The sequence below is a fragment of the Meles meles genome, chromosome 2 (assembly GCF_922984935.1).
Source record: "Meles meles chromosome 2, mMelMel3.1 paternal haplotype, whole genome shotgun sequence".
NCBI classification, from domain to species: domain Eukaryota; kingdom Metazoa; phylum Chordata; class Mammalia; order Carnivora; family Mustelidae; genus Meles; species Meles meles.
Window position 1 is genome coordinate 70,035,931 of NC_060067.1, and position 17,663 is coordinate 70,053,593.

The 17,663-nt window shown below is 58.6% G+C and overlaps 2 protein-coding genes across 6 annotated transcripts; one reads left to right on the top strand and one right to left on the bottom strand.

The window, feature by feature from the left end:
* The first annotated feature begins 1,414 nt into the window (after positions 1-1,414).
* On the top strand, positions 1,415-10,973 carry SLC49A3 (solute carrier family 49 member 3). 5 transcript variants are annotated; one of them, XM_045996869.1, is made up of 10 exons: positions 1,415-1,576; positions 4,893-5,103; positions 5,240-5,453; positions 5,597-5,690; positions 6,851-6,988; positions 7,127-7,243; positions 7,940-8,092; positions 8,365-8,522; positions 8,769-8,878; positions 9,648-10,973. In XM_045996869.1, the coding sequence occupies exons 1-10, from the start codon at positions 1,442-1,444 to the stop codon at positions 9,818-9,820; spliced, it is 1,503 nt and encodes a 500-aa protein (XP_045852825.1). In that variant the 5' UTR covers positions 1,415-1,441; the 3' UTR covers positions 9,821-10,973. The 5 variants fall into 5 exon arrangements, with proteins under 5 accessions (XP_045852825.1, XP_045852835.1, XP_045852832.1 ...); XM_045996879.1 differs by having other exon boundaries at positions 9,688-10,973; XM_045996876.1 differs by having other exon boundaries at positions 4,893-5,051; positions 5,597-5,673.
* MYL5 (myosin light chain 5) lies at positions 10,781-17,595 on the bottom strand. The gene is made up of 10 exons (XM_045997397.1): positions 17,571-17,595; positions 17,190-17,379; positions 14,031-14,138; positions 13,675-13,837; positions 13,429-13,536; positions 13,187-13,262; positions 12,313-12,417; positions 11,797-11,875; positions 11,185-11,233; positions 10,781-10,882 (listed from the first exon to the last, which is right to left on the bottom strand). Exons 1-10 carry the CDS (start codon positions 17,593-17,595, stop codon positions 10,781-10,783), a joined length of 1,005 nt encoding a protein of 334 aa, XP_045853353.1.
* Positions 17,596-17,663: the final 68 nt, after the last annotated feature.

Consider the following 17,663-nt stretch of genomic DNA (forward strand, 5'->3'; position numbering starts at 1 on the left):
AAGTAGGCAGAGAGGCAGGCAGAGAGAAAGGAGGAAGCAGGCTCCCTGCGGAGCAGAGAGCCCGATGTAGGGCTCGATCCCAGGACCCTGAGATCATGACCTGAGCCGAAGGCAGCGGCTTAATCCACTGAGCCACCCAGGCGCGCCCTGACTCCATTTTTTAAAAAAAATTATTTATTTGACAGAGACCACAAGTAGACAGAGAGGCAGTCAGAGAGAGAGAGAGAAGCAGGCTCCCTGCTGAGCAGAGAGCCCGATGCGGGACTCGATCCCAGGACCCTGAGATCATGACCTGAGCCGAAGGTAGTAGCTTAACCCACTGAGCCACCCAGACACCCCCTGACTCCATTTTTGTTGAGGTTTCCTTTTATAAACTTTTACAGACCCAAGTATTTAATTATCTGAAGTAATTGTAAATAGTATTGTGTCTTTCATTTTCATTTCCACATTTCGTTGCTGGCATGTAGACATGTAACTGTGACCTTACTGAGCTGCCTACTCCACAGAAGAGCCCTAGGGATGGGGAGAGGCCCCCAGCCCCCAGCTGAGCAGGAGAGTCAGAGGTGGAGAAGGACAAGAGTGCCAGGCCTGTATCATGTCCATTTATGTCAGCAGCATTGAGATCACAAGTGACCTTAGGGAGAATATCATTTGGAGAGTAGAAGAGATGTCTGCGGTGGACTCCTGCGTGGGGAGCAAGCTGGAGAGGAGGCTGTCCACCCACAGGGGAGTTCTTATGGAAGAAAGTCGGCTGACACTCCCTCCTCTCTGCCTTCCAGCTCTCAGTTCTTTCCCCACTGTGCCCCAGCTGTTTCCTCAGTTGTCAACTGCAACTGACAAATGCGGGAGGTTGACTGCCCCCAGGTTCACCCTTGTGACATTGCCCTTCTCCTGGACAGGACAGGCTGGCTTTGGACTCCACTTCCCCCTTGGCCAGCACCACCTCTGTCCACCACAGGGCCCAATCTAAGACTAGTCTGGACTGGAGGCTCTTTGCAAACTGACTCCAGCCTCCTCTTCCAAGCTGGCTTCCTGCTGCTCCTGGTGCCTTGTTTGGACAGCCGGAATTGGAGGAGGTGGTAGTGGAGGGGACCTTTCCACGCCCTTTCCAGGAAATGCGGAACTTTTGCGGGGTTGAATGACTTTACCGATGCCCCCCACTCCTGTATCCACCCACGTGCGCGCGTCCACCTCAACGACCACAGAGGTCGTGACCTGTTTGGCCCCTGCCAGGAGACTTTGTGCCTGTTTCTGGGGCAGAGATTTCCATCCTGGCTGGCTAATGGAGGAGGGTCCAACTTGGTAACTGGAGGCCTTTCCCTCCTGCGCTAGGGGCTGGGACTGACCCCGCGTGGCCCGCCCCGCGCGCCTGGCACCACCTCCCAGGGCGGTCCTCGCCCAGGCGCCAAGTTGCTCAATCCGGCCAAAGGAGCGGCCGGCGATGGCGGGAGAGGAGGAGGACCGGCCGGGCGCCGACATGACCTCGGCCCTGGGCGCGCTGCTGGGTTACCGCGCCTATGCGCGCCGCTGGGTCTTCCTGCTGGTGCTCAGCCTGCTGAACTTCTCCAACGCCACGGTACGGGGGTCTGGGGCTGCCTCCCGGCGCGGCCGCGAGCGCGGGCGGAGGCGGGCCGAGCGGGGACCCCGGTACGAGTCATCGCGCTCCTCCCACCTGCCGGTGTCCCAGTGCGCCCAGGGTGCTTGGTCTGCCATGACCGGGCGGCGGGACCGCTGGGAGTGCAGGAGCCGGAGACCCCAGCAGGCGCGGAGGCGCGGGGCCCCTTCTCCTGGCTGCATAGGGAGAGAAGGGGTTAGCGTCTGTCCTCGTGGTGGCAGAGCCTCTTTTCTGTGACCCATAGTGTTTTGAAACACTCCCTCTCCTGCGTCGGAGGACAGGGGAGTCACTGGCATAGCTGAAAAGGGGTCTTCCAGTAACCCCACCCTCCTGGAAGACCCAACACCTGGCTGCAGATCCGGCTCCTGCTCTCCCTCTCCAGACTCCCCACCCCCATCCACTCCCACAAGGCAGGGCAGGGCCCAGGCTCCTTTGCTCACCTGTGCCCTGGAGGTCCTCACTGCATTTCTGACTCGGCATGTGGGGCTTCCTTATCTGTATGTCCAGTCTCTCTATAGCTCCCCAACTGGGGTCTCCAGTGACCGGTTACCTGTTCTAGAATGGTTCCTACTGCTGGCAGCCACTCAGCCCCTGAGACCAGTTGATCAGCCACTGAGAACAGGACCTGCCAGTTATCAGGGACCAGCTCTCCAACCTGCTTGTCCCCAACTCACTCCGAGCCCCCAGGTTGTTCTGCCCAGGGCCTTGGGCCCCTCTTTCCCCAGCCCATTGCAAACAGTGGGCTCAGTGGGGTGAGCTTTTTGCTGCCCTAGCCCCTTGCCCCTTGGACAGATACCCATCTGAACGTGAATGGACAGGGGGGTTTGGGGCCAGCCTTGCCGCACCTGACCCTCACATGGCCACCTGCTCATGGGGTCAGACTGCAGTGCTGCCCCACACCACGCTCCGTGGGGCCACTCTCTTACTTCCCTGGTGCTGCCTGCTCTGCCTCCTGTGTGTGCCTGAAGGAACCTGTCCATGACCACTCAGCTTATCACAGAACCCAGGGACTTGTCAGGCACATTTGGCCACCAGGTAATCATGTAACGAACAGCTACCTTGGCAGCAGGCTCCACACCTGGAGGAGGTTGTGAGTGGCCGAGGGACCATCGGGAAGTGCAGACTCATGAGCAGGGATGGGCAGGCAGGTGTGGACATTCTGGGCAGATACTGCCTTGGGGGTTCTTGAGCAGCAAGTACTCCTGGATGTTATTCCACACTGATCAGGGCCTTTTCCCTCCTTTCCTTATTGGCCTGGGTATGAAGAGCCGGACCTGTGCTGGGACAGGTGGCAACCATGGCCTGGCCTGAAGTCTCCTATGACTCTGGAAACCTCTTTTTTTTCCTGTGGCTTCTCACCAGGTCCCTGTGTAGCTGGCTAGAAGGCCAGATTTGGTTTTTGGTGCAGTGGTCTAAGGACACAGAGCAGGGCTCTCCTTCAGCCCCTAAAATGGCTTTGATGAGTCTGAGAGTGCATGGGTGTGGTTGAGTGGCTTCCAGAACTTCTTTGGACACTGAGACAGCATTCTGCCTTCTCCCCTTTGGTCCATGAGTTACTATGGAGCAGACGGAACTCTCACCAGGAACGGTGATCCCTGCTGTGGTCACCACAGTGAGCACTGACCATCGGGCTCACCCCAGTCAAGTCTACTCGTGTACTTGGTCTGCAGCTGGTGGCCGCATGTCCTGTGTTCTGAGAGGACAGTGTCAGAGGCAGGTGGAGCAGTGCCTGGAGTGAGGTCTAGGTGGCCCCAAAGTGGAGCAAGGAGACTGCCCAGTAGTCTGGGCAGGAACCAGCATGTGGAGCAACTATCAACGCGCTCAAAGGAAAGTGAGGGGGTTACCTGGCAGGGCTGGAGAAGGTTGAAGGGAATTCTTATGCGCTGGGGACATACTGTTGTCTCGTGTTACCTGGCACAGTCCAGATCCCTCTCTGCTCTGCTGGCCACAGACTTGGGGAGGAACAAGGAACGGGCTTGGCTCGGCAGGGCAGGGTTAGAGAACAGATACCGAGCCCTCTCTGCTGGTCAGGCTAGGTAGGAAGCAGCGGGACCTGCATGGGGTCTCCTTCTGCACCTGGAAGAGCTGTCCTCTGCTTTGCCCTAAAAAAGAAAAAGGAAGAAAAGGCAGCTGTTGCTCAAGTTCTTTGTCATGTGAGGCCTGCAGTCAGTATCTGCTTCGGTCAGCAAGCCTCACGGCAGAGGGTGTGGTCCTGGGGCCAGCTCCTGCATTCCTGTGTCTCGCAGAGTTGCAGTGATGGTGGACTTTGATTTGTGGTACCCTTGTCTTTGGACCCTCCCTGACCCTCTTTGCATCTCTCTCCTTATAAGCCTTGGAGAGCCCATCTTCTCACCCGTCATCCTTCAGGGAGGAGACAGTGTCTCACCTCCACCAGGAAGTCTCCCCCACTGACCTAATTGAATGTACTGTTTGCTGAAGGTCTGTGGGGTTAAAAGTCCCAGTGTTTGACAGCACTTGAGGCTGGGAAATGTCACCTGTTACATTGTCAGGGAGGGTCTACCTCCCAAACGCTTGGGTCTCCTGTAGGATAGGTGGGCTGGCCTTGGGCAGGGCCAACACACAATCCAGGGGTTTCCACCTGGGACTCTGAGTTTCAGACAAGCTGGAGGTATCTTTTGGGCCTCTTTCTATCCTCCTTCCCCGTCATGGAAACATCCCTTCAATGGCTCCAGGCCCACCCTTCTTCCTCCCCTTATCTACCTGGATGTTCACCACAGACACTGAGTGTCCCCCTCCCCCCAAATGTGCTCCTCTGCCCAGCCATTTGGGCAATCTACACGTCTGTGTGACTGGAGTGGCTGGGCCACTGGCTCCCCTCATCAGGATCTCCTTTTCTAGCCTCCCAGGCCCCAATGCCATCCAGCACTTGGCCTTCATGCCCACTCACCACATAGAGCTTCCCTTCCCCCTGTAGTCCTCTGCCTCTCACTGACATCCCTCTGGGCCTTTTCCTTAGAGGTTCAATCTTGGCAGGACTCCCGGTCCTTTAGGCTCTGGTCGGGTCTTCGGCCTCTGTCTACCCCCCAAGACCATGTCTGTGGGATGATCTGCTCCACATTCCAGGTGCACACTCTGTCTGACCCCCGCATCCCTGCTGCCTGGTACACTCCCTCAGAGGTGACTAGGTGAAGAGCCTGGCCCTTATGGGACTGCTGGACATTCTCTGCCTCAGGCTGGCTGGCCAAGTCTGGGACAGCGGGTGGCTGTGTTCTCTGTGGTACCCGGCCCTGGGACTGACACCAGTGTGTATCCACAGCTGTGGCTCAGCTTCGCTCCCGTGGCCGACACGATTGCCCACCACTTCTTCCTCTCCACCAAGCAGATCAACTGGCTTTCGCTAATCTACCTTGTGGCATCCATCCCGTCCGGCGTGGTGGCCATCTGGGTTCTGGACTCTGTTGGGCTCCGCTGGGCAGTGAGTTGGAAACCAAGCCAGGGCTGTCTCTTAGATGGAGCAGGGTCCTTGAGTAAGGAAAGGCTCAAGAGCCACTGCTTCCTCCCTGGGGGGTCTCCAGGCAGAGTCATTTGGGTGGCAGGGCAGTGGTCAGCGTGCTGGTGGGGTGTCTGGGCTGGCCAGGCAGTGCTCTGTCCCTGTCCCTGCAGACCATCGTGGGTGCGTGGCTGAACTTTGCTGGGAGTGTGTTCAGAACCCTGCCCTTCCTGTTCATCGAGATCCAGGACCCATTTGCCTTCCTCATGGCTGGGCAGAGCCTCTGTGCTCTGGCACAGACCCTGGTCATCTTCTCTCCAGCCAAGCTGGCTGCCTTGTGGTTCCCGGAGCACCAGCGAGCCACAGCCAACATGATCGGCACCATGTGTGAGTGGCAGGGGTGAGGCTGATGGTCTTCTGGGGGTTGTGACACCTCTGCACTCCCAGCTCTTGGAGGGCAAATGGTCCTGGCTGTGGAGACCGGGCCTGGCCATGGCTGAGCAGACATGTGTCTCCGTCTGTCCATCCAGCAAATCCCTTGGGCATCCTGGCGGCCAACCTGCTGTCACCTGCCCTGGTGAAGAAGGAGAAGGATATCCCTATGATGGTGAGGGAGCTCATGAGGTACATGCACACATGTGTGTGCATTTGTGTGTGGTGCATGTGTGCATGGTGGGCTCACATGTGCATACATGTGTGGTGCATGTGTATGCATGATGGGCTCATATATACATACATGTGTGTATGTGTGTGGTGCACGTGTTTGCGTGGTGGGCTCGTATATACATACACGTGTGCATGTGTGTGGGGCATGTGTGTGCATGGTGGGCTTGCATGTGCATAGGTGTGAGTGTGTGCATGGGTGTGCATGGTGGGCTTACGTATGCATAGGTGTGTTTGGGTGTGTGTGGTGCTTGTGTGTGCACGGTGGGCTCACATGTGCATAGGTGTGTGTGTGCATGAGTGTGCATGGTGGGCTTACATATGCATAGGTGTGTTTGGGTGTGTGCATGTGTGTGCACGGTGGGCTCACATGTGCATAGGTGTGTGTGTGCATGTGTGTGCATGGTGGGCTTGCATGTGCATACGTGTGTGTTTATGTGGTATGTGCATGCGCGCGTACAAGTGTGCCCACACCTGTCTGAGAGTGTGCCCCTGCCCCTCCCTGTGACCACATTGACAAGTACACTTGGTGCCCACAGGATTTTTCCACATGCCTGAGATGGATGTGAGGTTGAGGGGTACAGGCTGTAGCCAGAGGCCAGTGTGTCTGCTGAGCAAGGGAAGGGTGGAGGGAAGGGTCAGTGCAGGTGGCAGGTGGTTGGCATTGAGTGATGGAAGCTCTGGGACTGTCTAAGGGGAGGGTGATTTGACCTGGTCCAGAGATTCAGGGAGCCAAAGATGTGGCTGCAGTGTGCAGGTAGGGAGCTAGGATTTTGGCTGGGTTGGGAAGTGGAGGCAGGCTCAGGCCAGGTTTGGGGGGTGCAGCTCGGTATGTGTTGGGGTCATTCACAAAGACAGGCAGAAAGGGTCAGTCAGTGGTTGGATGGGTGAGTCTGGGGCTCAGGGAGAGGGTCGGGCTAAGGGTGTCACTGTGGGAGTCATCTGTGGGGGATATTTTGAAAGCCTGGGTTCTAGAGGAAGCAGGGCAAAGCAGGCCCTGGGGCTTGCCTTTGTCTGCCTAGGGATGGCTGGCAAGGGAGGCAGTGTGCCCAGAACAGTGGGTGTGAAGCCCTGATGTGCATGTGTGAGTGCACACACACTCGCGTATGCCCTCTCCGCAGCTGGGCATCTATATCATCCCTGCTGGCCTCGCCTGTCTCCTGGCCACTGCCTGCCTCTGGGAGAGTGTGCCTCCCAGCCCACCCTCTGCAGGGGCCGCCCACTCCACCTCAGAGAAGTTCCTGGATGGGTTGAAGCTGGTTAGTGCTGTGGGATCCAGGGCTGGGGTGACCTGGTGTGGGGAGAAGGCCGAGGAGGGAGGGGGATTAGGACAGGCCCTGCCGGGGTATCCCCAGTATCCCACTCGCTCCTGGGCTGAGCGGCGCCTTCCCCTCCAGCTCTTGCGGAACAGAGCCTATGTCATCCTGGCCGTGTGTTTCGGAGGTGGCATCGGCATCTTCTCCAGCTTCTCGGTTCTCCTGGAGCAGGTCCTTTGTGTGAAGGGCTACTCCAATGTGAGTGCTGGCCCCACCCAGCCCCCTCTCCTGTGCAAGGATGGGGCTTGGGGGCCATTGCTAGTACCCTGAAGACTGCCCCAAACACTGGGTTTCCATTCCTGGACAGGGTAACCTCCTCTTGTGGGTGGTATTGAGAGGTTGTGTGTGAAACGTTGTGTTGGGTGCCAGATGCAGTCTGATCGTGGGGTCATGGCCTTGGGGAGGGGTGGTGGCGGTGCCCAGAGATGTGCTGGGATTTTGTGTGGCGCTTTTCACTATCTTTCCCACTGACCCTCCCACGTTGGCCCCAGCCCTGCGGGTCTCCATGGAAGGGTCGTCTTCTGATATTTGGATATTGGGAGGGCCTTGCTCTGCTCATAGCATCGCTGGCCTTGCCCTCTGCTGCCTGGCATCAGCCCTGGGTGTGGGATTCAGGCCTGGTATGTTCCAAACTCATGAGCAGCACACGGGCACCCCTCAGTGCCCTTTCCTTTAGCAACCGTTGGGTTCCTGGTGTGGGGTGCCACAGGAAAGAGGCAGCTGGGGGGGACGTGCCATCCCTCACTCATGGCTAACCAAGCAGCTGAGCCTTCCATGTCACCCTGGCGCGGGCTTCTCGGCGATGGCATACGCCCTGAGGATGGGGTCCTTCTCCTGGGGCCCTGGTAACACAGTGACCCAATGATGGGGCACCCCTGACCTCCTCTCCTCCAGGAATTTGCAGGCCTTTGCGGGGCTCTCTTCATTGTGTTTGGAGTCCTGGGGGCACTGATTCTCAGCCTGTATGTGGACCGGACCAAACAGTTCACTGAAGCTGTCAAGATTGGCTTCTGTCTGACCTCCATAGTCTGCGTGGCCTTTGCACTGGTGAGAGTCCCCTTGAACCAAGACCACCCTATAGGGTTGTGAGTGGGATGCTCTGGGACAGGGCAGCTGACAGATGGGTCAAAGCAGAAATTCAGACCTTGTCAGGCTTAGGCACTGCCCACTGGGGTGGTCCCGGACCCTGGCCACTGGCCCATCCCTGCTCCCTGTTCAGTTGAGAGGGGGTGCTGGTGCAGGGCCGGGCTGGGGCTGGGTGTCCATGCTGCGTACTCTGACTGGTGCCCCATCTCTCCATGTGGCTCACCATCCCCCAGGTGTCTCAGCTGCAGGGACAGACCTTGGCACTGGCTGCCATCTCCTCACTGCTGGGGCTCTTTGGCTTCTCAGTGGCTCCCATCGCCATGGAGCTGGTGGTCGAGTGTTCCTTCCCTGTAGGTGAGGGTGCAGCCGCAGGCCTGGTCATCGTGCTGGGGTGAGTGTCTGTCCCTCCACCGCTTCCCTGGGGACCCCGGAGTCCTCGTCCTCACCCCACCCCTGGCTACACAGTGGGTAACCAGCCTGCTCGGGCGAAGGCCACCGTGTTCTGAGCTGTGCAGTCCTGGGTTAGCTGCTGTGCCCCACGCTGAGCAGAAATAGGACACTGGCCTCAGAAAGCCCAGTGGCACTGTGAGTACTGAGCAGTGCCCAGGGCAGGGCTGAGGGCCTTGTGTCTGTCCAGGCAAGCTGAGGGTGTGCTCATCATGGTCCTGCTGACCTCCCTGACCGTGCGTCGTGCGGAACCATCCGTCTCCACCTGCCAGGATGGCCAGGGCCCATTGGACTGGACGGGTGAGTGCCCCTGCCTGCATAGAGACTCCAGAGCACAAGCGAGGAGGTCGGTGCCTGGGCCTTCCTCACCCCCCTCCCAGCGCTAGAACCTCCCCGCCACGGGCCCCTTTCTCTTGGCACCTTTCACTCTCCTTTGTATGCACCGGGCACTCACAGGGCAGGGGTCTGGGGGGTCGGAGGGCAATGAGGCTGACCTTTCTCCTCCAAGTCTCACTGTGCTGGTAGTAGGCCTGAGGTCCTGGTGAAAGGCCAATGTCTGAAACCCATGTGAGTTGTTTTAAAATGAGACCAGGGGGGCGCCTGGGTGGCTCAGTGGGTTAAAGCCTCTGCCTTCAGCTCAGATGATGGTCCCAAGGTCCTGGGATCGAGCCCCGCATCGGGCTCTCTGCTCAGCAGGGAGCCTGCTTCCCTTCCTCTCTCACTGCCTGCCTCTCTGCCTACTTGTGATCTCTATCTGTCAAATAAATAAATAAAATATATTAAAAAAAAAATGAGACCAGGGAAAGAGACAGGGAGGCAGAGAGAGACGGGGGTGAGGTGGCCACATCTGGAGACCCCATATTGCTGACCTTGGAGCTCACCACACCTGGGTCTGTGAATGCCCTCAGGGCCTGTTGGGAGCTGGGACAGATGTTTCCAGGTCCCTCTCTGCTCATGGTTAGTGGGGTCAGCTGGAGCTCTGCCAGATCTGTGGGTACTCTGCATTAGGGGTGGGGAGCTCTGGCTGCTTGAGTGAGCCTCAGAACATCGCTGGGCTGTGTCTCCCCAGTGTCCATGCTGCTGATGGCTGGCCTGTGTGCCCTCTTCAGCTGTTTCCTGGTGGTGTTCTTCCACACTCAGTACCGGCGCCTACAGGCTGAGGCCCACGTGAGCCACTCCATCCAGGAGGACACATCCCCAGAGGCTGCGGATCACGAGCCCCGCCCGGCAGCTACTCCCTGAAGCTCCACGTGGGCATGCCCCCACCACCTCCAGCGTGGACTGTAGGAAGCTCAGGCAGGGGCCACTCATTCCCAGCGCCATTCTCCTGGCCCTACCTGCTTGTTTGGGGGAGCCCTGAGCTGCTGGAGGCCCCGGGACCTGCAGAGAGGTCACAGGGGTCCCTGCAGAGTTCTGGAAGCCAAAAGAGCTATCAGTGCATCAAGAAGTGGTCCTGAGGACATGAAGGGGAGGCCAGGAGGGGTGGGCTCTGGTCCCAGGGTGACAGCATCCAGCAGGTGCCAGAGGAATTTGGAGTCCTTGGCACACCCAGAGCACGGCAGGATGGCCTAGGGGAGACCCTGTGGCTAGAGCAAGAACTGCTGGTGCAGCCACCGGGCAGGCAGGTGCCCCAGTGGCCAGGCTAGACCCAGGGTGGCTGGCGCAGGAGCAGTGTATGCGGGATGGACCTGGCTTGAGGAGCAAGGGCTGAAGGGAAGCCTCATGGATTGGGAGTCCTGAGGGCCCCTGGTATGACTGAGGCTGGAGTGTACAGTTGTGAGAAATGGCTTCCTCGAGGAATCCCAACCCATAGCTTTTCTCAACCTCTGCCGACTGCAGAGTGACTGACTCCCCGCCTGAGTGCGAGGACAGCAGGTGGGGTCAGGCTGCTCTGGGAGGGGGAAGCAGAGGGAGGGCCCTACAGGGAGATCCTCCCACTCCAGGCAGATGCTCCCACCCCTACTAGACCCTTCCCCTCCAGCCTCTCCCAGTTCCAAGCACACACTTCTACCCACCATGGGCCCTCCCCCAAACTCTCCCCAACAAGGCAGACACTTCTCCCAGCCCTAGGCAGAAGTCCCGCACCTGCAGACCCTCCCACCCCCAGGCGGACACCTTCTCCTCTTCCCCTGCAGACACTGGCAGGCAGGTTTATGGGTTCATGTTTATTGAACTGGCTGCAGCCCAGGTGGGAGGTGCCCCTCACTCCTCCTTCTCCTCCCCGTGGGTGAGCACGTAGCTCAATGCCTTATAGTCCAGGTTGCCTGCAGCATCGATGGTAGCAAACTGGAACATCTGGTCCACCTGCAAGCCGGTCCGGTTGGAGGAGTCAGGCCCAGGAAGGAGGGGAAGGAAAAAATGGTCTGGCGAATTACAGGCACTGAACTCCAGCCAGGTCCAGGGTTGTTTTTGCTTGTGGGGGTGGGGGAAAGGGAGGTTGGGGGGGGCACACAGCAGAGCCAGGGGTGGGGCCAGGGTATCCTCCCCACCCTGATGCTGCAGCCTCGGGGGGCCCAGGGTGAGTCCCCCTAGCTAAACCCCCTATTCTTGAGCTTCACAGAGGCACATGGGGTAAGGAAGTGGGGTGAGGGCAGAGTGGGCCAAACCTCTTCAGCGGTCATCTTGTCTGCCTGGGACATCAACAGCCGCTTGATGCTGAGAAAAAGGAGGGAGGAGCCAAATTAGGCTGCACTGAAGAAAGGGATTGGCACTGGAAGAACTGGAGGGGGGCCCCAGGGGAGCCCCATGACTTGGGTCAATGCACACTGTTGGCTCTTCCACCGTGGGATACCCCAAGGCGGGGGTCTGATCACCCTACAATCCGACCCACTCACAGCACAGGCACCTCTCAGAAGTCTGGCTAAAGGGTGAGCCCTGGGCACCAGGGAGTGGTTGTCAGGGAGTCTTTCCTGACTCGCATGCTCTGGGGTCACCACCCCTGGGGGGGCTTCATCTGCAGGGGGAGCCTGGGGGGGTTAGGGGCAAGTGCCTGGTATACCACATAGGCTCATTTCCCCAAAAGGGCTTAAAGACCCAGTGATGGTCCAAGTGGCAATGACCTCCCAGGCCACTGGCTGGGCAAGACTGGTTTTGCCCTCAGTTAGGGACTCAAGATCTTGGGGACAGGCAGCCCAAGGCCTGGAGACTGGGGTGGGGTGAGGGGAGATGGGCTTGGCATCCTTCAGAGGTGATGCCTAGGTGCCCGTAGCCACACTCACTAGTCCTTGTTGATGCTGCCTTTGCCATCAGGATCCAGCATCTTGAAGGCATTTAAGATGGTCTCCTCAGCATCCGTACCTGCCCACAAAAGGCCTTCAACTGTTTAGGGCTCCAGTCCTGCTCTGGGCCATCCCAGGGCTTGGCCTGTATGTCCCTCCAGCTCTTGAGCACTGCGGAGACCCTGCAGCTCCCGCTCTGAGGGGCCTGGGGGTCCCCAGAATCCTGCCTAGGCCCAAAAGTGAAGTGAATGCTCAGTGAGTGAAAGACAGGTTACCACCACTAGGCAGACGGGAGGAAGGATGAGCTCACATGCCCGCTGGTCACATGTGTGACCCACAAATGTGGGTATCAGAATGTCAAGTCCTAGGGCTTTTCAACAAATCTGAAAATCTGGATTTTTATGTCAAATATCTGAACTTCTGAGTGTTAGGAGCTAACAAAACACACAGTGCCTTGGCAGACTGGCCTGGGGGCTTGCCCCTGGCCAGGAAGGAGCCTGGACCCATGGCTCTCACCTGTCAGCTTTGCCCCAAACATATTCAGGAACATGGTGAAGTTGATGGGCCCCGACGCCTCCTTGAGCATGGCATCCAGCTCGTCATCCTTGATGTTGGTTTTGCCTATCACCAACACAAGACGGGGCAGGAATGTCACACCTCCCGGCTGTCCTGCTGTTGATGCATCCGCTGTCCCCATTGGTCTCCCACCTCTATCACTCAAACTGGGAAGGCCAGAAGGAGGGAGGTGAGCCCGTGGCGGGGGTGGGGGGGGTTGTCATGTGGCCCAGGTGTGGTGGCCCAGGTCTGCATGTCAGCAGAACCCCAAACCCTGAGCCCTGGGGAGATGGGCAGCTGGGGAGGAGGAAGAGGCCATGCATGTAGCCCAGGAAGACCTGTGATCTGCTTACCTGAGTGTAAGGGGACCCAGAGGAAAGAAACCTACCCATTCTCCCCTGGGATTACCTCAGGCTGAGAACGTGCCCCCAGATGGGAAGTTGAAGAAGAAAGCACCAGCCTTTGGCTCTTCAGAGGACCACGAGCCGCCCTCCGCGTCTTCTCCCAAGTCTGTTTCTGGGCTTCCTTGCTAGGCTTGGGGGAAGGAGGACAAGCCTCCCCATGTAGTGGTGTCCCTCTGGGGTCTTAGTGCTTCCCTGGAGCTTTGGTCCCAGCCTCCCATCCAGGGTGCCCATGCTTCAGCTCTGCCACCCACCCTGGGATGCCCTGATCGAGCCAGAGGGATCTCTCCCCTAGGGGAGGCCCAGCCTGTCACGTGGCAGCCCATGGGACATGGGGTGTCAGGTCAGTAAGGCCCAGGTGCAGAGCAAGTCTCTCCAGGACTGAAGGACAGCCCAAAGTGGGCTGTGGCGGAGTTCTGTTTCATGGCACCTACCCAGTGAGGCGTAGGTGTCCTTTAGGTCCTCCTTGTCGATAAAGCCATCTCGGTTCTGATCCATTAGTGTGAATGCCTGAAACCCAGGCCAGTCGCACCGTGTTAGGATAGGCATCTACTCTCACTGGCTCCAGAGTGAGGCTCACGCAGGGTCTTTCGGTCAACTGCATTACGATTCACAGGGGACCCCTTGGGCAGGAGTTACTGGGTGGAGTGATCCTGGGACAAAAGCAAAGCCTCACCTCTTTGAACTCCTGGATCTGGGTCTGCTCGAAGTTGGAGAAGACGTTGGATGATGCCCTCTGGGCCCGTAGGCCCCCCCCTTCCTTCTTCTTAGTCTTCCTGCTGGCCTAATGTGAGAACACCAAGGCTGAGGGGCCTGCAGGCTGGTGTTTTGGAAGACAACACAGAGGATGGGTGGACCATGGCACTAGGGGTTCCAGGGGGACACCAAGCCTGGGCCGGGGCAGCCCTGACCAGGTCCTGACAGCACGGCACCCAGGGCTCATCTTGAGCTTGGCCAGGAGCCAGCTGGGCCTGGACGTCCAAGGAGCAAATGGACCATGCAGGCGGCCAGCAAGTGGGCAGGCCTGGTCTAGGGACCCTTCCAGTGTGAAGACCAGGACCCTCATCTTCCAACCGCGGATGTCCCTGAGGCAGCCATGGAGCACAGATCTTCCCCACTGAACACCCTCACACACAGAAACAAACTCAACTCGTGTGCACACACACACTCCCACAAATCACACTCATGTAGGCAACACGTGCGTACACACCGTTGCAAAGACAAATGCAGGCATGTTCAAATCTGCTCCTGCCCCAGTGGCCTGCTGGCCACACTCACCATGCCTGGATGTGCCTGAGGCGATGGTCTGTGCCCTCCCTGCCCAGGTCGCCTGTCTTAAGCTCCTGCCCAGTCCCCCAGGACAGCTCGGACTCTGGCTTCCGCTCCCTACAAGGACAGGCCAGGGCCACCCTGGGGACTGCACAAGTGCAGAGTGAGCTCTGGCACCTGGCGGGTGACTCAGATGCCCCCATCTTGCCCTGCTCAGCAGGGCCCCCAGCTTCCCAGGCACCTCACCAAGAACCTTGTTCTCCTGTTTTCTGTGCCTCTCCAGGGCCACCTGCATGCGGACCCAGGAGGCTGCAGGAGGCAGAGGAAGGGGGACCTTTCCTAGATTTGCCCAAAGTCACTGTGAGTGGCCTTGGAGGCTGGTGACCAGGCATTCTCTGAGCACGCTGTGTGTGCCCTCACCTCCCCGCTTCACTGGGGCCCCATCTCTCCCCTTGGCAGGTGGCCCCTTGCCTGGCACAGAGTGGGGATAACATGTCTGGGATGGAGGATCATCCAGATGGGTTGGGCCCTGGGCCAGCATTCAGCCAGGTTTCCCCACTACATCATGGCCCAGCAGGCAGAGTCTGGGGAGGGGAGCTGGCCTAGATGCATGTTGGGGGGGGGGGCAGATAGATATTAGCCATCAGCACAGGGTCAGGGGCTGGGTGCCCTAGTCCTGGGCTGCGGGGAATACAGGTTAGGGACACAAAAGGGTGAGAGTTAGGAGAAGGCCTGGGGACAGGATGAAGTGGGCAGTCAGGACTGTAGTTTCACACCCAGAGAACAAGCCCTCAGAGCCCTTTGTACCTGCACCTTGGGGGAAGCATCAGCAGCAGGGGTCCCTTAGGGCACACCTGGGAACCACATCACATGTGAGTGCCACCGTGGCAGGGGTCCTGCCCCAGGGGGCGTACTCCTTCAGTCACATGACACCTCTGTGATCCCAGGGGCAGCCCACCATTTATTTGCCTGCACTGAGTATGGGACAACAGACACCTGTGGACCTTAGAGAGGCATGACCCACTGGGGAGAATTGGGGGCTCCCTGGGGTTCTGCCTGGAGGATTCCCAGAGGCAGAACACATGACTAAGGTGGGAAACCTGGGCTGGGCTGCACTCCCAGTTGGGCAGGGTTTGACTGTGGTGCTTGGAGAGACCCTAGGAAGGCTGGAGGATTGGGACCACCACACTGAGAAGGGAAGGCATACAGGATCTGTGCTCAGAAGGCCCCTGATGTGGGAAAGGCCAGAAGACACGGGCAGAGCCCCTGGGGAGGTTTCCTGGGCTGGCAGCACTAAAGATAGCCATGGAGCCTGGCTCCGGAGAGAATATCAGGATTCAGAGTGGACAGCTGGCCCTGACAGGTGCAGAGGTGTCAGCCAGTGGTTCCCGTGGTCTGAGCCAGATGGGAGCCCCCTTAGCCCTCAGGAAGGGCCCAGGGCTGAAGTGAGTCTCCCCCAGCTTCAGGGGTCTTCCCCATGTGCATATGGGCATGTGTACCTGTGTGTCCCCCCTACCAATCCCCCTACCTTGCCCCACTGGAAGCTACTGTTAGGTGGTCCCCTACCAACACCCTGGCCTCATCTTCAGCCCAAGAGACACTTATTTTTGATTCTGGAAGCAGGAGTTGCTGAGGAGTCTTGTTTATTTTAATATCCAGGGAAGGAAGAACATATTTGTCACCTGAGGTCATCTGCCTAGATGCTCAAGGGCAAGAATGGGGGTGGGGTGGGAGTGGGGGGTGTGCACTCAGCATCGCCACACCCATGTTGGTTGAAGAGGTTTATTTTGTGCCTTCTGGGGTCAATGTGTGCTTACAGCGCCCTCAGGGAGCAATGAGGGGCTTGGGAAGGACTTCCCTCAACCCCAGGCCTGGCAGAGGCAGCCATGGATGGTATCAGGCAGGGGTCCTCAGAGAGCTCAGACAAGAGCCTGGTGGCCCTAAAAGATGGGCCTCCCCGTTCCCACCCTCAGCCCAGGTAACAACGCAGGCGGTGTTCCAGCTTCTCAACAGGAGGCTAGAGCCAGGAATCCAGAGCAAGCTGCAGAGCAAAGGGCTCAGGACCCTGGAGGTGGCTGGAAGGGCCTCCCCTCCAGGCATATATACTGAACTGCTCCGTGCCATGCAGTTTTTTTTTTTTAAGATTTTAAAAAAAAAATTATTTATTTATTTGACAGACAGAGATCACAGGTAGGCAGAGAGGCAGCCAGAGAGAGAGGAAGGGAAGCAGGGTCCCTGCTGAGCAGAGAGCCCGATGCGGGGCTCGATCCCAGGACCCTGAGACCATGACCTGAGCTGAAGGCAGAGGCTTTAACCCACCGAGCCACCCAGGCGCCCCCATGCCATGCAGGTTTTGTCTCTGCATTCCATTCCCTTTAGATTTATAGTTAAGTTCTCTCTGGAGACAAGAGGGTTTGGAATACTGAGGAAAAGTGGGCTCCCCTCTGGCATACCAGGAGCCCTAGTGAGCCCTAAGCTCTCGTTCTCAGGGAGCTTCTTTCTGGAGCCGCGCAAGGCCCAGGGGATGAGTGGTTCTCTTGCCAGACCCTTGCCCCCTTCCCCCTAACACAAACCTGGTTGCTTTGGGAACCATGTGTCAGCACAGCCAGCACAGCTGGGAAGCTGTCTGACCACCACTGCTCCATCTTTGGGTAGCCCCACTGCACACCTGTGGCTGACTGGTCATGTCTTTGCCAGGGCTAACCTCAGAAGTGGGGGAGACCAGCAGCGACTCAGAGTGGGACATAGTAACTCACAGGTGTGGCTTCCCACCCCCGCCCACCGTGAGCAGCAGAAGTGAGAGAAGGAGGGCCCATCTGGAGGTTCAGTGGTCCCTGAGGCCCTGGTTGAGGTGGACCTTGGAGCTGGGGACGGCAGGGTCCCCGGGGCTGGAGCCAGGGAGCAGGCTCTACAAGGGTGCCCTTCCCAGGAAGACCCCAGGCCCCTGTGCTGGAGACACTCCTGCAGTGAGGAAGCTCTACTCCACCGGGGGACTGGGACTGGGGGTGGCGGTAGCCATAAGGGACACCGAAGGCAGTACCGTTCCAGGAATGGGTCCTGAGGCCACCATGATTAGCCTAGCCTGAGTCCAGAGGGGTTGGCCACAACAGCACCCGCCACCCCAACCGGGTGAGAGGCCTGGGGCAAGGGGGCCTGCACTCAGCTCACATCAGTCCGAAGACCCCGGATTCCCAGCCCAAAACCTCTAACCGGACCACGGGCTCTTCCTGGGCAGTCCTTGTGGCTGACCTGGGGTCGTCATGGGCCTGGACGTTGCTGAAGGCTGCACTCCAGCCGCGGGGTGGGAATGCGGGGGCTCCTTCCCCGACTCGCCGGCCCTGACTGGAGAGCCCACACACTACAGGAGAATAGAGAACAATCTATTTTACACTTTGTGTGCCTGACTGATATTTTTCAAATATATGGACTTATAATGGGCGCGCTCCATTGGTGTCATCCTGGCCTGACGACATCAGGGGCTGCAGGGAACATGAGGGTAGGCCGACGTTCCACATCCCTGGCAAAAGCCGCCCCCACCGCCCAACCTACCCCTGCTGCTCCCGCAGTCGCGCATGCGCAGCTGCTCGCGAGCCGCGAGCCTCGTTTGATCCCCTCCCCGAGCGGGAAGGCGCGTTCCACCTC